At 38.5% G+C, this 25,126-nt stretch overlaps 2 protein-coding genes across 3 annotated transcripts in view; both read left to right on the top strand.

Annotated features, from left to right (window-relative positions):
* Window positions 1-71: 71 nt before the first annotated feature.
* Window positions 72-25,126, top strand: part of TBK1 (TANK binding kinase 1) — a 46,127-nt gene continuing 21,072 nt past the window's right edge. For both annotated transcript variants that reach the window (XM_019732432.2, XM_019732431.2), the window contains exons 1-7: window positions 72-205; window positions 2,680-2,797; window positions 6,616-6,756; window positions 9,510-9,639; window positions 14,339-14,520; window positions 19,602-19,762; window positions 22,437-22,547. In XM_019732432.2, coding sequence (XP_019587991.1) covers window positions 2,711-2,797; window positions 6,616-6,756; window positions 9,510-9,639; window positions 14,339-14,520; window positions 19,602-19,762; window positions 22,437-22,547 — 812 coding nt within the window. In that variant the 5' untranslated portion in view covers window positions 72-205; window positions 2,680-2,710. The remainder of the gene's footprint in view (window positions 206-2,679; window positions 2,798-6,615; window positions 6,757-9,509; window positions 9,640-14,338; window positions 14,521-19,601; window positions 19,763-22,436; window positions 22,548-25,126) is intronic.
* Window positions 9,654-13,475, top strand: LOC109447774 (prostaglandin E2 receptor EP3 subtype). The gene is given in 4 exon segments (XM_019732438.2): window positions 9,654-11,853; window positions 11,855-11,988; window positions 11,991-12,598; window positions 12,913-13,475. Coding segments are annotated over 4 exon segments (1,140 nt in total). The 5' UTR covers window positions 9,654-11,728; the 3' UTR covers window positions 13,186-13,475.

Below are 25,126 nucleotides of genomic sequence, written 5' to 3'. Positions count from 1 at the left end.
GCCTCCCTGCCCCTCGGTACAGAGGCTGGGCGAGTCCACCGCGGCAGCACCCAAGGCCCGGACTCCCGAGTGTGCGCACGCGCACCCGCGAGCGCCGGCCGTCGGTCACGTGGCCCCTGGCCAGGGCTTCCGAAGCCGGAAGTGTTCTGAGGCGCTGGGAGGCGGCGGGAGCCCGCTGGCGGTGGCGCGGCGGAGATCGGGCGCGGTGAGTGGGGCGGCCGCGGCCCGAGGGACCGAAGCTGCGTGGGGCTGGGGCAGCAGAGCCCGGCACGGGCCCGCGAGGAACGCTCCTGCCCACTGTGGGAAGCTGGAATGCTGAGTCAGAGCGGGGGCGGGGCGGGCGACCCGAGAAACCCCACAACCCGAGGCCGAGCCCGCCCCGGACCCCAGGCTGGCCGGACACCGCCTCCCGGGGTCTGGGGTGTCCGTAGCCGGATGGAATGGTCGCGTGGGCACTGGCCCCTCCATCTCGACTCCCGGCCCTCTGGCCGGGGCCCTCTCGGGTGTAGCGACGTTGGGCACGAAGAAAGAGGATGTGTTTGTAACCGAGCCTGGGCCCTGGCCGCCCCGGAGAGACGCGATGCCCCGCTTTCTGCTGGAGTTAGACTGGCCACGTTCTACCCTTCTTTCCGAGCGTAGACACAAGATCGGCAGTTTTTAACGGGTTGTTTTTTGTTTCAGAGGGTTAAAAGGGGACGTTTCCTTAAGGTTTTAGTGATGATACCAAGCGGGGGTTGATTCCCTGGAAGCTAGAAGGTGAAGGACATCTTTAGTAAATACAATGCAAGTTCCTAAACGTTTCGTTTGGGGAAATGGCTTATGTGTTTGTTTTCTGGTCCACTTCCCAGGTATTTTCAGTAGGTGGCCTCAAACCAAGTTCTTCCCAGTAATTGTCAAATGCATAACCAGAGACCTACCGTTTTCACTCCAGAACGCTGAATATATCTGTTTCACAAATGATTCGCATAATAGTAGAGTTTGGAAATCCTAAAACTTGGTCCATTTGCCGTCTCACCAGACCAGTTTTTATGTATGGACAAATGGTAACTTTCGTTTTGGACAGTATAAGGAAGCAGACGTGAGGCAGGGTGACCAGTAACGTACTTGTTCGGTGCCTGCCTCACTGAGTCAAAATTGTGGGAAGATCTACACAGCAAGCAGCTTATGGGTGTGCAGTCATGTTTTAGTTCACGTTGTTATAGTGGGTTATTTGGAAGGTAGTTTCAAAAGACATTATACCCTTTCATCATTGTGAAAAGGTAATTTTATATCTACATATAGAGAGCAGATAAATTAGCTGACAAATGTGTTTTATATTATCCACTAGGTACATACAGGTACTTAATGATACTATTTGCTGTTTATAGTTACATTAATTAGGGAAGGTTTTTCATTATAGTAAAATATTTGAAAATATTATTGAAAAGATATTTGAGAATTTTATAATTATTGCCTCAGTAGCTGACAGATGTGTATTCCTTATTTGTGAAAAGGGAATCTTATTTTTATTGCTTATTTCCAGTAAATTGCTGTATGTAACATTCTTTATCTAATTTAGATGGCTGGTAAAATTATATAAATATATGTTAGTATATCAAAGAGTGCTGAAATTTAGACCCCTGGCCATTCTTTAAATTCCTAATCCTGCTTGCCCTATTGGCAGTCATTAATTCATACTGAATACCTACTCTGTTCTAACAACAAACAAATATTAAGGTCTGTTTCAATCTGATATTACAGCAGATTTAAGGTGGCTTAGTGAAACTAGTGGTTATGCTGTTTAGCATATCTCGTTTTTATTCCAACATGGGACTCAATTTTTAATATCTTTATAGTTGTATAGCTTTTCAGTATTAAAGGACAGTATTAAAAGCGGGTGATGCTCTCTTTCAATATTAAAAAGGGATGATGTTTTTTCTTTTAATAGACTTTATTTTTTAGAGCAGTTTTGGGTTCAGAGCAAATTTGAGCAGAAGGAACGGAGATTTTCCATATACCTTTTGAGCCCCCACACATGCAGAATCTCCCTCTGCTTATGTTTTTAAGACTTGATAATATATACTCGGTATGTCTATATTTATGTAGTTGGAGGTTGGAGAAACTATCCTTAAATTAATTTCAGGAAAGTTAGTAAACTTGCAGGAATAATGATTTTTATACCTTTCCATTGTGATTGTTAGGCTCTGTGTAGATAAAATTTTTAAGTTATGGAGGTCTTGTGCACTGGCAACAGTTGTTTTCATTAGTGTTGTCCTGCCCTTCAAGGAAACAAAGTAATTTGTGCTGTACTTCTGTTATATTTTGCATTACTACTTTATTTTGGAACACTTTAAGAAAAATTCATCTTTGGCTAATCTTTCAAAACCTTTGAAGAAGTGGCCAGTTTCACTCTCATTGACAAAGACAAAATTAGAAGGGAAATACATTTTTTTTCCAGCCTTTTGATAAGTGAATTAAATTGAACATATAAGATGTCATCAGTTAATGTTTTTTCAGAGCCCACCCAGCATTAGCCTTTAATATTGCTGGGAATTTAGATTCTTACATTGGACGGTGTATGTACTTCAATTTTGCTATAAATAATGGGTGATCTTACTTGAGACTGAAAATAGCTAACATTTGTTTCTTAAATGTATTAGTTCCTTAAAACAAACATGCAAATTTTTTCTTTTCTCTTAGTGTAACAAGAGGATTGCCTGACCAAGCCGAGATGCAGAGCACTTCTAATCACCTGTGGCTTTTATCTGATATTTTAGGCCAAGGAGCCACTGCAAATGTCTTTCGTGGAAGACATAAGGTTGGTACAGAGAAAACTGTGAAGGCTTTCTGTCATTTTGTGTGTACTCTTCAGAGAAGTGCACAGGTACTGAAGTGTGAGACTTGGTGTTTTTTATTTTACTGTCTTGAGAATACCTTTTTTTGTGGTTATTTAAGGCATAGCTTATGTCAGAGGCAGTGATAGCTCCTCAATGGTGGCAGAGGTTATGTGTCAGAAAACAAAGAAAAATTGGAGGTTGGATGAAAAATGGATTGGGGAACGATGTGTTGTGCCTTTCGATTTTTTTTTTTTTTTTCCCAGCCCAGCGCTCCTGTGGTGGTGAGCGATCTCACTAACAAGATGTTCAGTGGGGCAGTGGTTTGTGGTGGTGGGCAGTAGAGGGAGGCAGGTATGTAGTTTGGAGGGGAACCCACGAATGGTTCCAACATCTCTGTACTAAGGCTTCTTGCCCCCAGTAAAATAGTATCCTACAAGGTGAATTGGAGTAAAATGAGATTATCAGCAAGGGGCCCAGTTTTAAAGGCTCTGTCTTGGTATCAGGTGACCCGAACTTGTTATTGGAAGTGAGAATAAAATAAAAGGGCTAAATCCCAGAGGCACTTCAAGAACCAAAAATAGTTTGTGTTAGATTCTATATTGGAGGATAAAATTAAAGATAATTAAAATAATTTGAAACAAAGACATTTAAGATCATTAAAGTTTCTATTCTGGGAAGGAAGCTGGAAAAATAAGGAAGTGAAATAAAAAGACTCATCCACTAATTTTTCAGCACTATGAATTTGGTTTGAGTAAGTGATATTTAGAGTCTCCTAAATTCTTATTTTCAGAAACAGGAGCTCTGAACATTTTAGTAAAGAAGAGTTTCTTCATATTTTCCTGTCACCTTGAGATTACCAGTCAGTTCTGTCAGTGACAATGAAATAAGCATTCATAGATGGGGGGCTGTTTCCTCTTCTGGGAAGAGAGGATGACTAAAAACAGCCTTTGTGGCTCCTAGAGAATGAATCAGAAGTGTCATACGGATGCTTTTAACTTTTTTCCTTACGATTCCAGAATTGTCTACATTTTCTGGGTTCTTGATTAAGTTCATTGTGGTCTGTGGGTCTTTGATCAAGTCCATTGTGATCAACCTTGCTGGAAATTGTTTTTGTTTTGTGCCCACTGCCAAGAAGAGAAGACTTGGGTGGTTACACAGGATTTAGCATTAAGAACATCTGTCTGTCTTCCTGTGACCCAAATTAACTGAACAAACTTTAATAATCACTTGATATATGTCACACACTGTGCAGGATCTGGTGAATATAACTACAAATAATATGCAGTTCCTGCTAACGAAGAGTTTTGTGTTTAGTAGCAAGGTGACATTGGAAGGAATGTAAATTGGAAACTGATGGAGTGACAGGTAGTCAGTTGTGATAGAGATTGGGTGAGGCATATTTCTAGTGCCTGGCCCTAGTAAATATTTCATATATTCTGGTCCTCTTTCTTTACTTACTCATCGTCCTTCATGTAAGTGCCTGTACACAGTAGGCGCTCTGTAAATGTTTGTTGAATGAATGAGGACAGATTAGACTAACCTAAGACTACCTGAAGTTCTTCAAAGGAAACAAAAACGTACTTTATCCACTGTACTTTGAAAGCTTAAAATCAGGATTTGAGAGCCATAAGATTGCTAAGACTCAGTTTAGTATTCAGTCCCTAATTGTCTTCCCAGGGATGTGTTTTGAGGGACCATGTTTGTTCTCAGTGACATCAATTTCAGGGTTTAGAACTATACCCCCAAAATCCTGCTTGCCTTTAATAATTAAGGATTTTATACGTGATATCAGCTAAACTCTTGTATGTTACTGCTTAGAATGACCAGGTCCCTAAGTTTAGTATTTGTTATTCAAGTTATATTACCTTCTTAATCTGTCTTTTTTTCATCTAGTTGCCTTTAGCTACTAATGTGTGTGTGGATGGGTGTATATGTGTGTGACAACCAGGGTAAAGCGCTGTGGGAAGGATGTGATGGTCTGCACATGCATACACAGCAGGTCCTGAATAATGTTTTGCTTAATGTCGTTTGGTTACAATGTTGATGAGGTGCTGGAGGAACTTAACTCCCGTTTATTTCAATTAGTCTATGGTAAAATTGGTTTCATTATATACATCGTTTCATTTAAAGTCACAGAGCCTACTGACGATGTTAAATGAGGACTTTCTGTATTTATGTACACATAGATCTCTAAATATTCATATATGCTTTCACTTAGGGAGAGTGAATGATAAATGTGCTGTTAAGTAAAGGGAAAATGGTCCTCTCACAGGTATAACGTAGGCAACAAAAGGCCTTGATCACTATGGGTACATTCCAACATTGTGTTATGTTCCCTGCTCATACTTCTGTTAGGATTCTCCTAATTTTAGACAAGCATCCTAAAGAAAAATCTCTCTGTTGGGTAGTATAGATTTGGCAGTGTCCTTACCCTGGCTGAACAAGTGGGAAAACATTGTAATTAATCTGTAGTTCAGTTGTTCAATTTTCTGAAAACGATCAGTGACCCTTTCCTCTGGAAACAATATATGTGTGTTTGGTGTGAGAGGAGGGGAAAAGTGAGGGACGAGTGATCACATCACATAGATGATGGTCTCCAAATAGTGATTTTGAAGAGTGAGATTATGAAGCAGTTAAATGGTTTTAAGAAAACTCATGAGATTCTGAGGTGAGGGAGGAGGGTGATGGCTGGCTGTAAGAGGGGAAATGTGGGAAACTGTAGAGAGGGCTTCCAAGCAGGAACGGCACAGAGGTCCTGGCAGGCAGAGAGCCACGAAACAGCTTTAAGCAGGGGGTGCTTGAACCCCAAGGTCAAAGAGATGATCTTTCCACTTGCTCCGGGGAGGTTCAACCTTGGATTATGAGAAAAGTAAGATTAAATTTAACAAATCTGGACTGACCACCAAGGAGAAGCTTGCAGTTTAGAGTGAATGGAAGGAGGTGGGCGCGTCTGAAAGAGAGTTTTAAAGTAAGGTTCATATGAAGAACTTGAGAATGTCATGTTTACCTGGAATTCAGCAAGTATGTTGTACCTCTAAGATTCCCTCCCAGCTCCAGCTGGGTGTTGTCATTCTGTGTGTGATACTACAACATGCCATGAGAGTGAGAGCGGGGCTGCTGCAGGGACATCAGGGTGAGAAGGAAATATCTAGAGGTGGTCTGTGGAGCAACAACCTCCCTGACCATCTGGGGGAAGTTACAAAGCAGCAGGGGGACAAGCCAACAGGGATAGTCCACCTGGACTTTACTCTCCAATTCCTATTTCTGCACGCACATACCACACAGACACATGACTGCTGCTAGGGAATAGTTCTGAAACGTTAATTGCATTACTTTGAGATTCTTACTAAAAATTTCGTATGTGAAATACAGTTTTCAATCTCTTTTCCTGTTTTTATTAGTTTAAAATTAATTAGGCCCTGAACAAACTCCTGTGAGTTTCAGTTTCTATTTCTTTGTCTAAAATGTACTTTCACATTTGATACTATTAGAGCTCTTACCTTCTGCTATGTAAATGTCTATCTTTGCCTTGTGTATCATACTGAAAGCTTTATAATATGAAAGAAAATAGTATTTTCTACATATCAAACCATATAATTTGAAAGAAATATTGAGCAGTTGATTGATTTATTTTAGCTTTAAAAAAACTCAGGAGTCCTAGTGCAAATTACCTGTGCTTAAAAATGTTCGGCGTGTTCTATAAGAAAGCTAAATTGCCATAGCTAGTTCTAATGGTATCTTTTATTCTTCTTTTTAATATTATAGGTAAATAAAATCTTTCTCTTTCTCCTTTTTTTAGAAAACTGGTGACTTATTTGCTATCAAAGTATTTAATAACATAAGCTTCCTTCGTCCAGTAGATGTTCAAATGAGAGAATTTGAAGTGTTAAAAAAACTCAATCACAAAAATATTGTCAAATTGTTTGCTATTGAAGAGGAGGTAAGTAGTCAAGTTTTAGTTAATCTTGTCTTGTTTAGTTATTATGGTTCAGATGAAATAATCAAAAAAATATTTTATGAACAATCGGTTTTTAAAAAATGGTGAAAATTAGAGTTCATACAACGAAATATTCTATTCTCAAAGATTCCTTTTTTTTTTTTTTTTTAAGATTTTATTGGGGAAGGAGAACAGGACTTTATTGGGGAACAGTGTGTACTTCCAGGCCTTTTTTCCAAGTCAAGTTGTTGTCCTTTCAATCTTAGTTGTGGAGGGCGCAGCTCAGCTCCAGGTCCAGTTGCCGTATTCTAGTTGCGGGGGGCACAGCCCACCATCCCTTGCGGGACTGGAGTAGTTGAACCAGCAACCTTGTGGTTGAGAGCCCACTGGCTCATGTGGGAATTGAACCAGCAGCCTTCAGAGTTAGGAGCATGGAGCTCTAACCGCCTGAGCCACCGGGCCGGCCCTCAAAGATTCTTGAATAGTTATAACAATGGAAATAAAGTATCATGGAATCAGAAAAAGTAGTATAAGAAATAAAAGTATAGAATTTGGTTACCAGTATTATTACAAAAAAAAACACACCTAAGTGAAGTTAAATTGACATTTATAAAAGAAGCAAGCAAAAAGTCAAAAGTGTAAAAATCTTAGGAAATCTTGTAAAAGAATAACAATCTTAGGAATCCAGAAATTAATATATGAAGTGCAGTTGTGAAAGAATTGATGTCAGGGGTAACACTGAAATTAAGGATGTCATTAGGATAATTACCTACAAGTACTGGAAATAGAAATCTATGTTAATTCCTTTAGACATGGGTAATCAATAACATCACACCTTTTGAAAAACAGTTTGGCAGTTTATACTCCCTACAATAGTGATTTTACTTTTAGTGGTGGTTACTTCTTAAGAAGTAATTAGAAATGTAAATTAGTTTTATACACAAATGTGTTCATTGCTGCCCTGTTTATAATAAAGAATCGTTAAATAAATGAGAAGGTGTGATGGATGGTTATTTGTAGTTAGCTATACTCAAGGTTAAGAGTGTAGCCCTCCAGACTGCCAAGTTTATGCAAGACTTCTGATACCAGCTACAGAGGAGTTTGGCAAATTGCACAGTCCAAGAGAATAGTCGCCACAAGACTGCTCATTCAGACACGAGCTCCAAGTTCAGGAGTCCCCACGGCTATCTTCACTTCAGACCAGCTGGCTACAAATGAGAGGCTTCCCATAACTGCCCTCAGATTTGATAATTTGCTAGAATGTTGAATGACTCAGAATTCAGGAAAGCACTGTACTTACAATTACAGTTTTATTATAGCAAAAGGATACAAATTACTATAGAAGAAGCTAAAGGAAGAGACCCATAGAGCTGAATGAGAGGGTTCTAAATATGAGTCTTCTCAGTCCACAGGGACACATTCCCCTCCCAGCATTGACAGTACGCACAGAATATTGCCAACCTTGGAAGCTTACCTGAGCCTTTGGTGTTGAAAGTTTTTATTGGGGCTCAATCACATACTGCCAGCATGGCCGACCTTTAGTCTGTCCACCTTTCCCACAGGTTTAGTCTCCATTTACTCCAGAAGTTACAACAGATCTGCGTGTCCTAAAATCCGCATCATAAGTAACATTGTTAGACCGTCATGTGGCCACATCTCTGAGAGAAACAAAGACACTTCTAGCAGAAGGACATCCCAGAGGCCTAGCAATCACCTCACAGTAGCCAAGGGCAAAGGCCAAACTTCTATTTGGGTACAATTAATTCTTCAGTACACAGTAGTTAATGACATTTTTATCACCTGCGAACATGCTTATGTATAATGTTATGTGAGAAAATCAGGATTTCAAATATGTATGTAGTATGATCTTTGATGTATGCAGTGTTAGGTATCTGTAATGTGATTTGATACATATAAAAAAACTGAAATAAAATATACCAAAATATTAACATAATTCTCTCTGGGTGATGGAATTATGGGTATTTCCCAAATTGCAACTATCAACATATATTATTTCATTATTTTAAAAAAGTTTTTTTCTTTTAAAATTATTTCTTCCTTTATAACTCTAGAGAGAAATTCAAAATGTTTTATAAAAGTGTTTTGGGGATATGTTGAAAAAAATTATAAAAGGAAAAAAGGATAAGAAGTTGGAGATCAATACTGGATTTTAAGACACATTCACATTTTCAAGTTTCTGAAATGGCATGTGTCTTAAAGTGTATGTAATTTGTTAATATTTCTTTATCCCTATAAAGCTGTTATTGATGATGTATCTTATAATCAAAGGTACGTTAAAATCAGTAGCTCAGATGGAAATGAGCAGACTATAACTTTGCTGCGAGAAGGACCACTCAGGTATTCTGCCGCCTGTTTGTTTTTAAGGCTACAACCCCATTCATTGAAGTAAAAAGACTCTTTATGAGAAAAACTTCAAATATTTTAAGAGATTTGTTAGAAGACCTGATGTCCTAAATGTACTATATGTATTAGTAATTAAAAAAATTTTTTAAAGAACTGTCACAACATTGCAGCAGTGATTTTCTAGTTCAGATTTAGCCCGCTTTCACTGTGGCTTGAATGTCTTCAAAAATAAATTAAATTTTAATAGGAATTTAGAAGGTGTTAATTCTTATATGTGTGTGCTCAACAAATATTTAACAAATCCCATATTTAAATGAAATCAGGTAAGTAATGGCAGATAAAAACTTATTTTTTATATTGAGTCCCAATCACTGATTTTGGTTTTTTTTCAGACAACCACAAGACATAAAGTACTTATTATGGAATTTTGTCCATGTGGGAGTTTATACACTGTTTTAGAAGAACCATCTAATGCCTATGGACTACCAGAGTCTGAATTTTTGATTGTTTTGCGGGATGTGGGTACGTTTGTTTATATAATTTTATGTATATGTGTATATAATTTAATGACATATTTTAAAAACAAATTTTTCACATTTATAACCAAAGACCTTTATGCAAAGCTTTCTTAGATATGACTCCAAAAGCACAGTACAAAAAGGAAAAAAAAAGACAAATTGGACTTTATCAACATTGAAAACATTTGTGTTTCAAAGGAAATCAAGTAAATGAAAAGATAGCCCACAGAATGAGAGAAAATATTTGCAATTATATATCTGATAAGGAATTTTTATCTTGACAACTCATCAATAAAAAGACAAATAATCCAATTTAAAAATGGGCAAAGGATTTGATAGACATGTTTCCGAAGTAGATATACAACAAGCACGTAGAAAGATGCCCAAGATCATTAGTCATTAGGCCAATGAAAACCAAAAACCGCAAAGAGATACCACCTCATACACACTAAGATGGCTAAAATAAAAAAGATGAAACAAAAGCAAGTGTTGGTGAGGTTGTGGAGAAATTGGGACCCTCATACACTGCTGGTAGAAATGTAAAATGGTGCAGCCACTTGGGAAAACAGTCTGGCAGTTCCTCAAAAGGTTAAACACAGAATTACCATATGACTTAGCAAATTCCATTGCTAGGTATTTACCTAATATAATTAAAAACATTCCACACAAAAATTTGTACACCAGTATTCATAATAGCCAAAAAATGAAAACAGCCTGTGTCCATCAACTGATGAATAAACAAAACGTGGTATATCCATATGGGATATTATTTGTTCATAAAACGAAATGAGTTAGTGATACATACTGGATACATACTGTAATATAGGTGCACCTTGAAAAATTAGGCTAAGTGAAGGAAGCCAGACACAGAATGCCACCCTATTTATATATGATTTCATTTATATGAAATGTCCAGAATAGGCAAATCCATAGAGACAGAAAGCAGATTAGTAGGTGCCAGAGGTTTGAGTGGAAGGCAGAATTGAGGAGTGACTACAATGGTTTTGGGATTTCTTTTTGGCAAAATGAAAATGTTCTGAGGTAAGTGGTGATGGTTGTACACTCTGTGCCTGTGACTATATTAAAAACTACTGAATTATATACTTTAAAAGGATGAATTTTATGATATGTGAATTTTATCTTAATAAAACTGTTATTAAAATATGTATGTATCAACCAAAGGGAATAATATCTTCTTGGGAAAAAATGGTCAATATTTGAGGACTAGGGAAAACCCAGTGATGAAGAAGGCATAAGGTTACTGGGAGTTCTTGAACTTGATACTAGAAGCAGTGTGGAGACCATTTAAGGTGAGGATGAAATGAGAGAGAAACAATCTATGTTACAGCCTGTTTAATCAAATAGAAGTTAGGGATACTTGATGCCTTCCTTAGTATACTGGTGCCCCTGAGTTTTCATAATTAAATGTTGATACCCCTAAACTTTTTTTCATGTTATATTTGGACATTCATCTATCAATTGTCAAACGAATATTTCAAACTTGCTCAGTGACACTACTTGTTATTTAGCCAAAACAGCTTAATTTCAACCACCTTCAACCTTTAAAAAAAAAAAGGAAAGGAAAATGACCTTTTCAGAAAAGCATATGAAAAGTATGTTATGGAAACAAGTCTGATACTGCCTCTTTCTATTATTTTTACTATTTTATGTATTAAGTCCAGTTTACTTTTTTGTGGCATTTTTTTCCCAAGGTAAAGAAATATAAAACTGGTGAAAGGTTGATATTTTTCTTAAATTTAGGCAGATTGCCTATATGTACGTGCATATAACCAAAAGTATTTCAGGAAGTCACATGCTTGAGACCATTTTGCTCCATTTTCCTGATAGTATTTAAGAGATTGGGCCTGGGAGCTGGAGGCTTCCCCGAGCCCACGGAGCGGCTGCCTGCGGGGCCGAAAGCCCAGGCGCCGCCGGGACCCATGTAGCAAAGTGAGGCGGCGGTTGCACCCGCATCATGGAACGCAGCCTGAGCCCCCACTCAGGCCGCTACCGACCTCCACCGCCTCCTGACCCCTGTCTACCAGCTCCCGCTGCTGTTCGCCCGGCGCCGTCCTCTCCACCTCCAAGCTAACATGGAGACCCGGGGCTACGGGCGCGCTCCTTTCTGCACCCACCTCAGCCACTCCTACGCGGGCATGTGGGCGCCAGAGCGCTCCTCCCAGGCGCTGGGCAACCTCACGCGTCCCCCGGAGCCCGCTATTGTCCATAGCTTTCCCGATCACCATGCTGAACACCGGCTTTGTGGGTAACGCGCTGGCCATACTGCTGGTGTCGCGGAGCTACCGGCACCGGGAGAGCAAGCGCAAGATATCGTTTCTGCTGTGCGTCGGCTGGCACTCACGGACCTGATGGGGCAGCTGCTCACCAGCCCTGTGGTCATCGTCGTGTACCTGTCCAAGCAGCACTGGGAGCCCCTCGACCCGGCGGGAAGGCTGTGCACTTTCTGTGGTCTGACCATGACTGTCTTTGGGCTCTCCTCGCTCTTCATCGCCAGCGCCATGGCCGTCGAGCGGGCGCTGGCCATCCGAGCGCCTCACTGGTACGCGAGCCACAGGAAGACGCGTGCCACCCGCTCAGTGATGTTCGGCGTGTGGCTGGCGGTGCTCGCTTTCGCCCTGTTGCCGGTGCTGGGCGTGGGCCAGTACAGCATCCAGTGGCCTGGGACGTGGTGCTTCATTAGCACCGGGGGAGGAGGCAATGGGAGGAGCTCTTCGCGCAACTGGGGCAACCTTTTCTTCGCCTCCACCTTTGCCTTCCTGGGACTCTCAGCTCTGACCATCGTGTTCGCCTGCAACCTGGCCACCATTAAGGCCCTGGTATCCTGCTGCTGGGCCAAAGTCATGGCATCGCAGTCCAGCGCCCAGTGGGGCCAGATCATGACTGAGACCGCCATCCAACTTTTGGGGATCGTGTGTGTGCTGTCGGTCTGCTGGTCACCATTGCTGGACCCGTCAGCCCCAAGTCACGTTGTTGTCCTTTCAGTCTTAGTTGTGGAGGGCACAGCCTAGCGTCCTGTGTGGGAGTCCAACCAGCGGCCTTGTGGTTGAGAGCACGCGCCCCAACCCACTGAGCCACCGGCCTGCCCAAGATCTCAGAGGCAGCCCAGCTGCAGCTTGTTGTCTTCATTCTAATTAAGGACAGAGTAGATCACTGGCCCATGTGCAAATCGAATCAGCAGCCCTGTTGCCCAGAGCTCAGGGCTCTAACCAACTGAGCCGCCATCCCCCGCAAAACAGCATTACTATTTTTAAAAATCTTGATAATGATGTTGAAAATGATCTTCAATCAGACATCAGTTGAGCACTGTAAGACGCACCCAGAAAAGCAGAAAGAATGCAACTTGTTCTTAATAGCTGTCTACTTGGCTTCACTGAACCAGATCTTGGATCCCTGGGTTTATCTGCTGCTAAGAAAGATCCTTCTTCGAAAGTTTTGCCAGGTAGCAAATGCTGTCTCCAGCTGCTCTAGTGATGGACAGAAAGGGCAGCCTATCTCATTATCCAATGAAATAATGCAGACAGGAGCATGAAAGAGAACAATCAACTTGCATGTTCACAGATTTTGGCAACAAATAGCCCTAAGCCTTACTGTGAATTTAGGCATCTCTGGCATGCCACTGTTGATGCATTGAAGCAGAATTTTTGCTAGAAGGCTAAATGGTCTCAGCATAGGTAATCCCCTATGTGCCAAAAGTATTGAAACACAAACAAAGGAAAATATATTAATACCAGTCTAGTGTTTTAGGGTCTCTGCCATTTGTAGCTCAGTATGTGATTACTTATGAGATGAAAACATACTTTATAGATGGTCTTGGTCTGTGGTAGGGGTGGGATAGGGATAAATATTCTAGTATACTGAGTACATGGGGATTTAATGCATAGATCATCAAAGACAAGGCAACGGTTTGTTTTTGTTCAGTCCTTAGTCTTCTGTGTTCTCTTTTACTCTTTCTCTCTGTGTCATTCTTTTTCACCTTACTTTTTCAAATAGTTGAATTAGGATTAAAAAAATATAATGTGTACACAATATTCATTGGTACTGATGTTTAAATATTGTTCAATATGTAAATTAGCTGCTAACTTAACAAAGTTTACGTTTTGATTGGATTGGTAATTAGGTTTATTTATTATCTGAATGAAAGCCAATTCCATTTATTTTAAATATGGCAGGACTTGTGACTATTTAAATTGCTAAGTATTCTTCCTTTTGAGTATATTTTTAATTCCTACAAGCATGGAAAAGATTCATGAAACTGATCTTGAGAGTCAGTGAAGTGATTTTTCAGAATGATATTTAAGGACTGATTTAAGCACTAAATATAGGTACTCTGGTTAATTATGTTCCCTGATTTTTCCACCTAAACTATTCTCTAGTCATTTGGATATTTACATACTAACTTTGATTCTCAGACCAATAAAATTTTAAAGGTTCGATAGAAAAAAAAAAAAGAGAGAGATTGGACTCTTCCTTAGACCAAATTGATCCTTATCATTCAAAAACTCCTTATGACTCAAACCTGAGATATAAAATATAAATACTACCTATTCTTTACTTAAAATGACTTTAGTCCAATTTATGTATTGATTGAATATGAAATAATTATATCAATGAATTTAACGCGCACCGATATACACATAGACACCTATATTATAACTTCCTTTGTTTTATATTTATTATTGAAGTGGGTGGAATGAATCATCTCCGAGAGAACGGCATAGTGCACCGTGATATCAAGCCAGGAAATATCATGCGTGTTATAGGGGAGGACGGACAGTCTGTATACAAACTCACAGATTTTGGGGCAGCTAGAGAATTAGAAGATGATGAGCAGTTTGTTTCACTGTATGGCACAGAGGAGTATTTGGTAAGTCACGTATCAGTAATAATGTTATTTAAAGAAGCTGGATATATTGTAAATATGGATAATTGATCAACCAAGTAACTATAAAATGTGTTATATAATTTTTATGACAGGTTAAATTTTCTATTTTAATGAATATGGTGTGTAATAAGGGAATTAGATACTTGTGTCTAAGGGTTCTGTTGTTTTTCTGTTAAAAGTCTTATAAGTTTTATAACATTCTTAAAGTCTTTAGTTTTACTAAAACTATGGATCTATGTTAAAAGAAAAAGCTATCTGTTCACTCCAGAGCATCTAGGTGGTAAAGACTCCCTTTTTTGGATCAGAGTAGCTAATATATTATAAGCTTGTTATAATAGTATTTTCCCTGTAGAGCAAAATTTATTAGAATTCTTAGGCAGGAGATTCTGTTCAGGGAGGTCAGTTATTGAAAGACAGACCATTGTTAGAAACATACAAAAAATAATATGCCTTTGAAAAGATCTAACTTGAAAAGTTAGAAAGCTAGAAAAGCTCTGTGGTTGTAGGTGTGTTTGTGTGAAGTTAGAAACATTTGAAACTTAAGAAAATATACTTTAAGTATATTTAACATGTAATTAGGAAGTTCATAGTATATAGCTATCACTAATTGTTCATGGCTCTGGGTTTTATCTTAAAAGTCCTAGATTCTGTGATGGTTTTTCCAATTTGATTCTGCAGTTGTAATCTTACAACATGAATAAAGTCTAACTGACCTTATAGCTTTATTCAGATTATTCTAAGTCTGGCATGAAGTATGGTGTCTTAAATTGTTCTATCAATATATAACCTTAAATTAATCTGTAGGTATGGTTCAATAATTTTTTTAAATGAATGCATTTTATTAGATGTAAATTATTTCAATAATTTTTAATAAGAGTACCTAAAGTGGATTACATTTATTTATCCAACAAATATTTATGGAGTGCATACTGTATACCAGGCACTGTTCTAGCCACCGGGACTTTAATAGTGAACCAGATGTACACGATTCCTGCTCTTATGGAACCCACATTCTCATGGGGAAAATAGACAGTTAAGTAAACAAGTAAATAAGATGAATTCAGGTAATTGAAGTATTGGGAAGACAATAAGGTGCACTTAAATGATGAAAAGAAGCAAGCCATGCAAAGATTTGGGGAAAGAGCATTACAAGTAGAGGGAACAGCAACTGCAAAGGCCTAGTAACAAGAGTGACCTTGGACGTTTGAGAGACAGATGGCAGCTTGGCTGGAATTTAGTGAGTGAAGGGGCAGGTGGTAAGAGTTGGAGAAGTAAGCAGAGGACAGCCAGATCATACAGGCTAGTAGTTTCAACTGTATATAATCACCACCCACCTTTTTTTTTTAAGGAGAGCGCAGCTCACAGTGGCCCATGTGGGAATGGAACCGGCAACGTTGGTGTTATTAGCACCACACTAAGCAACTGAGCTAACCGGCCACTCCAATCACCCCTTTTTATAGTAAATGTTTTGCGATGTTTCCTTTTTCTTCAATATCTTGAAAGGAAATTCTTAGACAGTATAATCAACCTGTATACCTAATTAAAAGAATAACATAATATCTTAATAATAATATAAAGGAAAATATAATAAAATCATAGGTATTTATGATGTAAAAGTTTAGGAAGCACTTCAATGGCAAACAAATTATCAGAATCTCACATCTATGCGTAACGTCACTTCCAATGCAAGTGCAGTGATAATTTGCACGTTGTGTTAGTGAGTCACACATCACAAGTGGTGGTGGTGTCGCTGACATGATTTTCCAAAGCAATGAATAATTCTTGGTAGTTTCTCACTAAATAAAGTGGATTTACATATAGCTGCATTCTTGTAGCTACAAAAATACTTTATGTTTAAATGGAGTTAGATCATTATGAACAGACTTCTCATCTGCACGGGTATCTGGCAGGATCTTCAAAAGCCATGCAGGACGCGAGAAGCTTGGTTTTCCCAACTGTCCCATATTTGGCAGGATGTTTCTCATCTCTGGTCTCTGCCTACTAAATACCAGTAGCCCATCCGATGACCAAAACAGCGGTCCTGTACCAGCCTTCATGAGGCTGATCCCCCATTACCAATTATTAATCTTGCAAGTATCCTCCTAGGATCACAGTTTAGGATCACAGTTTAGCTTTTGCCTCCAACAGACTTAAAATGGAAAGAACGAACCATTAAATAAATGAACTCCAAGTCTATTCTGTACTCTAGACTGAAATTTTACTCTAATCTTTTTCCTATTTCAGATTATGCCCAGCCCTGTTTTCATATACAGTGCACCAGAAGTTAGAAAATGAGATACATTATAGCCTGAAGCTCAGCAATCTAGAAATATTTCCATATTTGAATGAAAACTTCTCGTTTTGGAATTCCCAGGCCAGATGTTAAATCTTCTCCCCTTTGTGTGTTAAAGTCCAAAGAAAACGCCAGTATTCCCTCCCCCACCATTTTCACTATGATGGATGTCTTAATTATATAACTTAGGAACTTTGCAGTAGCTCTATTCTTATGCTCCTATTCCAGGTGCAGAGGCCCAGGCCCAGCAAAACCAAGCCCTGGACAAGCACAGGTAGCACATTCAGGAGAAAGCAATGGGCACACATGTCAGACCAGCATGTGTCAAGCCACTAGCAGTCAATCCCTGCCTAGGGAATACCTTCCAGCTGTACCAATTAAGTACTATGTTATTGCACCTTTTGAGGAGGTCCCCCCCTTGTCTCCTAGAACCGCTGTATCTTCTTCCCAGGTTAGTGGCCTCATATTCCAGAAGGTATCCGGCATGTCCAGGTACTCTTGGCCTATTCACAGTACCATTTATATGCTAAGTACCAGATACTAGGTCTGAGGTCTGGCTAGGGCTTCTTTGGACAATAGTTATTAGGTTGGTGCAAAAGTAGTTGCGGTTTAAAAGATTAAAAACTGTAAAAACCGCAATTACTTTTGTACCAGCCTAATACTTTATATGCTCTGCCATAGAACCAGTAAAACCACTCGGACCACATATATCTGGTGTGCATGTTTGGACGCTCACTTCAAACGCCTTGTGCTTATCACCTCTTATGGTTTCTCATTAAAATGTATTTCCCAAGAGTCTCATCCCACCCCCACCCCCACCTCCAAAAAAGTCCAGAGATTGTCTCTTTGGGAGTCAGATTCATAGACCGCATCACCTCCCAGCAGTGTTCCGTGCATTGGTCCCCAGTGCCTTGGGCCACAGCCAAGTGTCATAAGGCACTGTTTTGGTTTGGGATCCTTGGTTAATGACTAATCTCCTTTGTCCAGAGTACACTCTTGTAGCTTTGCCTTCTAGGAATCTTCAAGTTCTGGTGTATAACTTGCATAAAGGCAATGTCAGGAGGCCAAGCATGTGTGACCCCTGGTGGCTCTCTGCAGAAGATAATGCCCATCATAGTGTCTGGATCTGTACGCTGTTAAGGATGTCCTGTGAGCCCCTTTGTTCTCTGCCACTGTAGTGTAGTGTCTGCTGTGCGTAAGGACATATGTTTAACATTAGACCAGCTGCTCGTCCTGGTTGCTAGATCCCCAATGAACCCCGCCAGGCTAGGCCTCTGAATTAATTCTAGAAAATTTAGTTTTCATCTCAGAGCCCAGATGACTTGCTCTGATGGATTGCACGTAAGGGATGAGGGAAAGGAATCAAGGCTGCCTGATAGGTTTTGGATGTGAGCAACTGGATAGATAGATGGTGGTACTCTTCACTTAAGAGGATAAAGGTTAGAAGGAAGCACATTTGAGTGGGAAGACTAAGGGTCCGTTTGGATGTTAGATTTGAGCTACCTTTTAGACATTCAAGAAGACAGTAGGATATATGAATCTGGAGTGAAAGGATACAGATAATATTTAACGCAATAGGGCTGAGTGGGAGATAAGGCAATTCTAAGTGTGGACAGCTATCTTGTAAGATTTTGCTATAATGAAGCAGAGAATTGGGTCATAGCTAGAAGGGGTTATGTGGTCAATTTAGGGTATCTTTTTTAATTTCAATTTTTTTTTTAAGGAGGGCACTGCTCACAGTGGCCCATGTGGGAATTGAACCGGTAACCTTGGTGTTATTAGCACAGTACTCTAACCAACTGAGCTAAATGACCACCCCCTAGGGTATTTTTTTTTTTAAATGGAGATACTAAAGTGTATGTGTAAGGAATGATCCATAGAGAGGGGGATGTTGATGCATAAAATAAAAGGGACAGTTGTAGGAATTGATTTCCAGGATTGGTGAGACCATATGATGGGCTCCACAACACAGATGGAAAAGTTAGCCTTTGATAAGAGCAGTTTCATTGTAACTGGAAAGTAGTACTGGAGTCTGGATACAAATTCTGGTAGGTTGGTATTTGATAAAAGGCATAAGGGATAGTTGATCCTTTGGTTGCTTCCATTTCCTCTTTGAAGTATGAAGTCAGGTCATTAAAACAGGGTCAAATGTGGTGGTATTGGAGTTTTGAGGAGAGAGGGGAAGATAGGAAATAGTCTCTTTTTTTTTAAAGATTTTATTGGGGAAGGGGAACAGACTTTATTGGGGAACGGTGTGTACTTCCAGGCCTTTTTTCCAAGTCAAGTTGTTGTCCTTTCAGTCTTAGTTGTGGAGGGCAGGGCGCAGCTCAGCTCCAGGTCCAGTTGCCTTTGCTAGTTGCAGGGGGCGCAGCCCACCATCCCTTGGGGGAGTCGAACCGGCAACCCTGTGGTTGAGAGGACGCACTCCAACCAACTGAGCCATCTGGGAGGCAGCTCAACTCAAGGTGCCATGTTCAATCTTAGTTGCAGGGGGTGCTCCCCACCATCCCTTGCGGGACTTGAGGAATTGAACTGGCAGCCTTGTGGTTGAGAGCCCACTGGCCCATGTGGGAATCGAACTGGCAGCCTTCGGAGTTAGGAGCACGGAGCTCCAACCGCCTGAGCCACCGGGCCGGCCTGGAAATAGTCTTTTAAGATTGGGAAATTATTAGGAAAATATGATAGAATTTCTAGGCATTATTGAATACCAATTTTTGTATAATATATTACTATAGAACACAAGTTAGTAGTTTTTTCATCTTTTTTTAAGCATCCTGATATGTATGAGAGAGCAGTGCTAAGAAAAGATCATCAGAAGAAATATGGAGCAACAGTTGATCTTTGGAGCATTGGGGTAACATTTTACCACGCAGCTACTGGATCACTGCCATTTAGACCATTTGAAGGGCCACGTAGGAATAAGGAAGTGATGTAAGTGGTTTCTCTATCTAAAATCCAAAACAGTTTTTAAAATGTATTTATCTTACTTTGTTTCATCAAATGTCAGAGGCATATGCTAATGAAAATCGATTTAGTCATCATTTCTGATATTTCAAGCTATTTGGTTTTTAATAAGAATGCAGCCTTATAAAAGTATAGGTGTAGTTTCTCATATTGTGTTTAAATATCTTATATACAAAGTATAAATGTCATTCAGTCTTTGGTACATCATTAAAAATATATTGCTTTCTGGATTTTATTTCAGTACACTGTTTATTTCTCTTACTTATTGAGGTTTTTCCTTCATGTAACTGAAAAAAAAATAGTACATCTGTGGATTACTAGAACCATTACTGTATCTAAAAGAAATAGAATTCTTACCCTGAACTAATCTGATTTCTTTTACCATTTCAAAATAACATTTAACGTAATACTAAATTTTTTCCTAGTGTTGCAATTTCACTACAAAGACTGAATGCATTTTGCTAGTACATTATACATTTATGTACTGCCATAATTATTAGGAAAGAATCGCTGTGTATAAAATCACTTTTGCAAAGCAGTAATGGAGGAAAAGAGATGGAGTTCTAGATGTAAAATCTAGTATAAAATTTATCCATACATTGGATAAATACACATCTTTTTGCTTTGAAAGAAATTAGTGAATTACTTTGCTCCATGAGAAACAGCCAACCCATAAACACATAAAACTATGAGGTTATGAATGCTGTTTAGTTTAGTGAATGATTTGTGACACTATATCACTGACAGCCTAATGTGTCCAACCATTCTTTTCGATCACAGCATTTCTCTCAGACCTTTATATATTTGACTTGGCCTTTTATAAGCAAACATAACTTAATAATCACAACCATAAAAACGTAATCTTGAATCTCATCTCAGAAAATTGAGAGAGGAAGTATATTATTCCTTTTGTTGGTTTGAGGAAGTAAAACAAATTCAGCGGATTCTATGACTTTTGCTAAAACCTGGGTATCTAAATGTTTTCCAGTAAGGACAGCGCACATATTCATGGGAAGAAGACAGCTATTTCTGTACGAACGATTTTGGTGTAGCATCATCTTGAGCCTGCTTTACAGCAATGCCCTTTTTATAAAATCTCTTAATTAATGAAGGCTGAGAATCATTTTGTTTTCTCATTAGATGAATTGTGCCTAACAGTTTATGATGCTTTTATTGTCATAAATGTGGTTTAAAGCAATATTAGCATATCTTGCTGCTCTAAAAATGGATCAAATAAAAGTTCCCTAATAAAGGAAACATGACTCATAAACATCTAGGAATACCCGATGATTTTGTCTGACCACCATGTGGGCAGATACACTGTTAGAAGAATTTATTTCTTTATTTGCACAGAAACTTAAACTTTTTATGAACACTGATACTAATGAATATTCAGAGTTGCTTGAAGTAGTATAATGACTGTTTTACTTTACTAAGGAATGATGCATTTATCTCACATTATAGCAGTGTTGATTCCTTTGCATGTCAATTACATGTTACGAATATGTTTATTATATGAATCTTATCAAAATTGGTTAAGCTTTTTCAAGAATTTGTAAACATTCCCTTAAAAATTCTGCCATTCATTTTATTCACTTCTCTTTTCTTGCATTAATCTCACATATCTCTACTTATTCCTCCATAGTCAGATTCTTCTCATGTGAGTGTAATTTTTTTTCACATTAATTTCCTTCTTTCCTGAAATATCCCTTAAGGCAGAAATCCTGACTGCCTTTGCTGAAGAAGCAGCAAGCAGTCCAAATTAGTTGTACTGGTTTGTTCTACTTTTTAAAAGAATATTTTGATTTGCTCAGTACATTTATGTAGACATTGAACGAAAAGAAAATTATGCCAGAAATAATGTCTATAAACTTATGTAAGATTCTGCCATATTATGTTTTACATTTTCATCTGGGTAAAAGTATTCTTGAAGGTACGAAGTTCTTATTTCTCTCCTACTTTCAGGTTTTGTTTAGGAAAGTGTTGAAATCTAAAAGGTTGCTTTCGTTGACTTGCTACATCCTCATAGTATTCTTTTGCTTTCCCACCTAGCTCTTTCTTCAGTTCATCTTTATTTTTATCACCTTCATCAAGAAGCAAATTAAATTTGACTTTCAGTTTTGGTACACACACCTATTCCTGTATGTGTATGTAGTTTTGCAATATGCGAAGAATCTTTCAGATACTGTGCTATGTATAGTTTTATCTTTTTTTAAAAAATGCTGTTGTTCATTCTACAGTAATTTCATAGTCCACTTGACTGTGCCTTTGGATAACAAGGGTACACGAGATTTAGATGATGTTTTCATGGTCTAGAGACATCCTGTAACATAACTTTTTTTGTGTTTGCTCAATTTTTTCAGATGGAAAAATTAATATTTTTGTTGTGAACATCAAGATGCTGTTATATGGCACTCAGAATAATCGTACAACCACTATTAATAATCGTACAACCACTATTCCACATCAGTCAGTCAGATTCAAACTATTTTGATTGTTTTATGGATCCTGTGAACATCAGTCACAAAGTTTCGTCTAGTAGATAATTGTAGGTGCAACTGAGGAAATACTTTTGCAAAGCCTATTGATAGACTGTGCCATAATTAACTGCTTATTTTATTCTGCTTTTATTCCTCCCAAGGTATAAAATAATTACTGGAAAGCCTTCTGGTGCAATATCCGGAGTACAGAAAGCAGAAAATGGACCAATTGACTGGAGTGGAGAAATGCCTGTTTCTTGTAGTCTTTCTCGGTCAGTATAGGATGCCAAGTTATCCTCTTTCGCACTTTGGTGTTTAGAATCTTTATTGACTAAAATTACAAATACTTAAGTGTAGTTTTTTATTTGTTTGCTTTATTAGATGTTATTAAAACATATGCTTTAATTTGTGATTTTTGTCTTTGTGGCAATGTAAAGATTGATTATAATACTTAAATAATTTTGCCAGATCTCTATTAAGGCATAGGGCATACACTTGGAGATTGCTAATCACTGGTCTCAGAATTCTGTCTAGTGTGGGAATCCAGCGTAGGGCCTTAGCAGCTTTTGTACTGACGTCCATTTTGACAGACCAGAAATAATGGTACAGATAGGAGTAACTTAGAGTTCTAAAAAACAACCACTCAAGAAGTTTAATATATCATTATTTAAAAATACTATTCATATTACTCAAAAGGTGAGAAATAATAGTTTTCTCATACTTTTTCCAGCATTTCAAATGTTCATATGGGTCTTATTTAATTTAGTAGCCAGAGCTCAAAAAAATTTTGTCAGATATGAATCCTGTTACCACAAAGAAAGATTTAAGGTAAAAGAAATTAAATGTAGAGAGTAAATTATTTTAGATTTTACTTTAGTAATAAAGCCAAGACATTCATCAGTATTTAGAATTTGTGATTAATGAATTAACTTCCATTTTTCCTAAGTGTGATAATTATATATTCCACAAGTGAACACACACATACAGATAATGATTTACTGGCTTAACACTGATTATAATTTATGGGTGCTTTTTGTATGACTTCCAGCATATAAAGAGAGAGAGAAAGAGAGAGAGAGAAAGAGATAGAGGGAGCAAGCTAATAAAATATTACCTCATTTTATGCATTTCTGTGAAAACTCATTTATATCAAAAGTTTCACTGCTAAAATCATTTTTGAAAACCATGTTTTGACAGTTTCATTTTTGTTCATAAAAATCTCCAAAATAAAATTGTGTCATGCAGCTAGAATTATCAAGATAAATTCATTTTGTTGGAGAACAGAAATTTAATATTACAGTAGTGATTTGTGTTAAATTTTGATTTAGAAAATACTCATTTTGGCAATCTCAGGCAAAATAGATAAAATTTAAAGGGATTAGCAGCAATTCCACTTCTGGGTATTTATCCAAAGAAATCCAAAACACTAACTCAAAAAGGTATATGCAACCCTCTGTTCACTGCAGCATTAGTTACAGTAGCCAAGATATGGAAGAAACCTAAGCACCCATCAGTAGACAATTGGATAAAGAAGATATAGTACATGTATATGTTACTCAGCCATTAAAAAAATTGAAATCTTACCATTTGTGACATGGGTGGACCAAGAGGGAATTATGCTAAGTGAAATAAGAGAAAGACAAATACCATATGATTTCACTTATATGTGGAATCTAAAGAACAAAAACAGACGACAAAAAAAAACAGAAACAGACTCATATATACAGAGAACAAACTGATGGTTATCAGATGGGAGAAGGGTTTGGGGGGCTGGGTGAGAAAAGTGAAGGAATTAAAAAGTACAAATCGGTAGTTATAAAATAGTCACAGGGATGTCAAGTACAGCATAGGGAATATAGTCAATACTACTGTAATAGCTATGTGTGTAGTGCCAGGTGGGTACTAGACCAAGCTGGGGAATCACTTCATAAATGTCTAACCATTACGCCGTACACTTGAAACTAATATAAAATAATATTAGATATCAAAAAAACATTAAAGGTCAGGAAATGAATACTTTAGTAGTTATATTGCTGAAACTCAGAATTAATAATCTGACAATCTGAACTACAGATTGCATATTTCAGGAGGGTAACAGGCCTTATTTATCTAATCAGTCTTTAGCACACCAGGTTATAAATTCTTTGATAAAAAATTGCTTAGGTACCAGAAAGTATTCAGTTGGTGCAAAAGTAATTGCGGTTTCAGACCGTGAATTTTAGATCATTATGACTAGGCTCAAACACATCTTTATTAATCAAAATAGGAACACTCAACACATTTTGCCAATGAGAAGTAAGTTTGTTTATTCCTGTAGCATAAAAATCTGTGCTTCAGGATTTGAGGAACTCTTGGAAAGCACTTTCATCAGCCTGCTGATTGTGGAAGCGTTTTCCCTGCAAAAAGTTGAGGTGTCAGTCGGTGGGTGAGAGGTCAGGTGAATGTGGCGGATGAGGCAAAACTTCGTAGCCCAGTTCGTTCAACTTTTGAAGCATTGGTTGTGCAACCTGCGGTTGGACGTTGTCGTGGAGAAGAATTGGGCCCTTTCTGTTGACCAAGGCCGGCTGCAGCTTTCAGTGCATCTCATCGATTTGATGAGTACAATTCTCAGATGTAATGGTTTCACCGGGATTCAGAAAGCTGTAGTGCAGGGGTGTCCAAACTTTTTTCAAAGTTTTTTACCAAGCGCCATATGCGGTAAAATACACAAACAGCCGGGCCACTCACTCGAGGTGACGTACGTATTGCCTCACCTGGTTGATTTAAGTAAACTAAATATATTTTTGGAATTTGCTGCGGGCCAATTAAAAATGGATTGCAGGCCGCAGTTGGCCCGCGGGCCGCAGTTTGG

Source organism: Rhinolophus sinicus, linkage group LG02 (genome assembly GCF_036562045.2).
Source record: "Rhinolophus sinicus isolate RSC01 linkage group LG02, ASM3656204v1, whole genome shotgun sequence".
In the NCBI taxonomy this organism is placed as follows: domain Eukaryota; kingdom Metazoa; phylum Chordata; class Mammalia; order Chiroptera; family Rhinolophidae; genus Rhinolophus; species Rhinolophus sinicus.
This window is presented reverse-complemented; position numbering and strand designations above follow the sequence as displayed.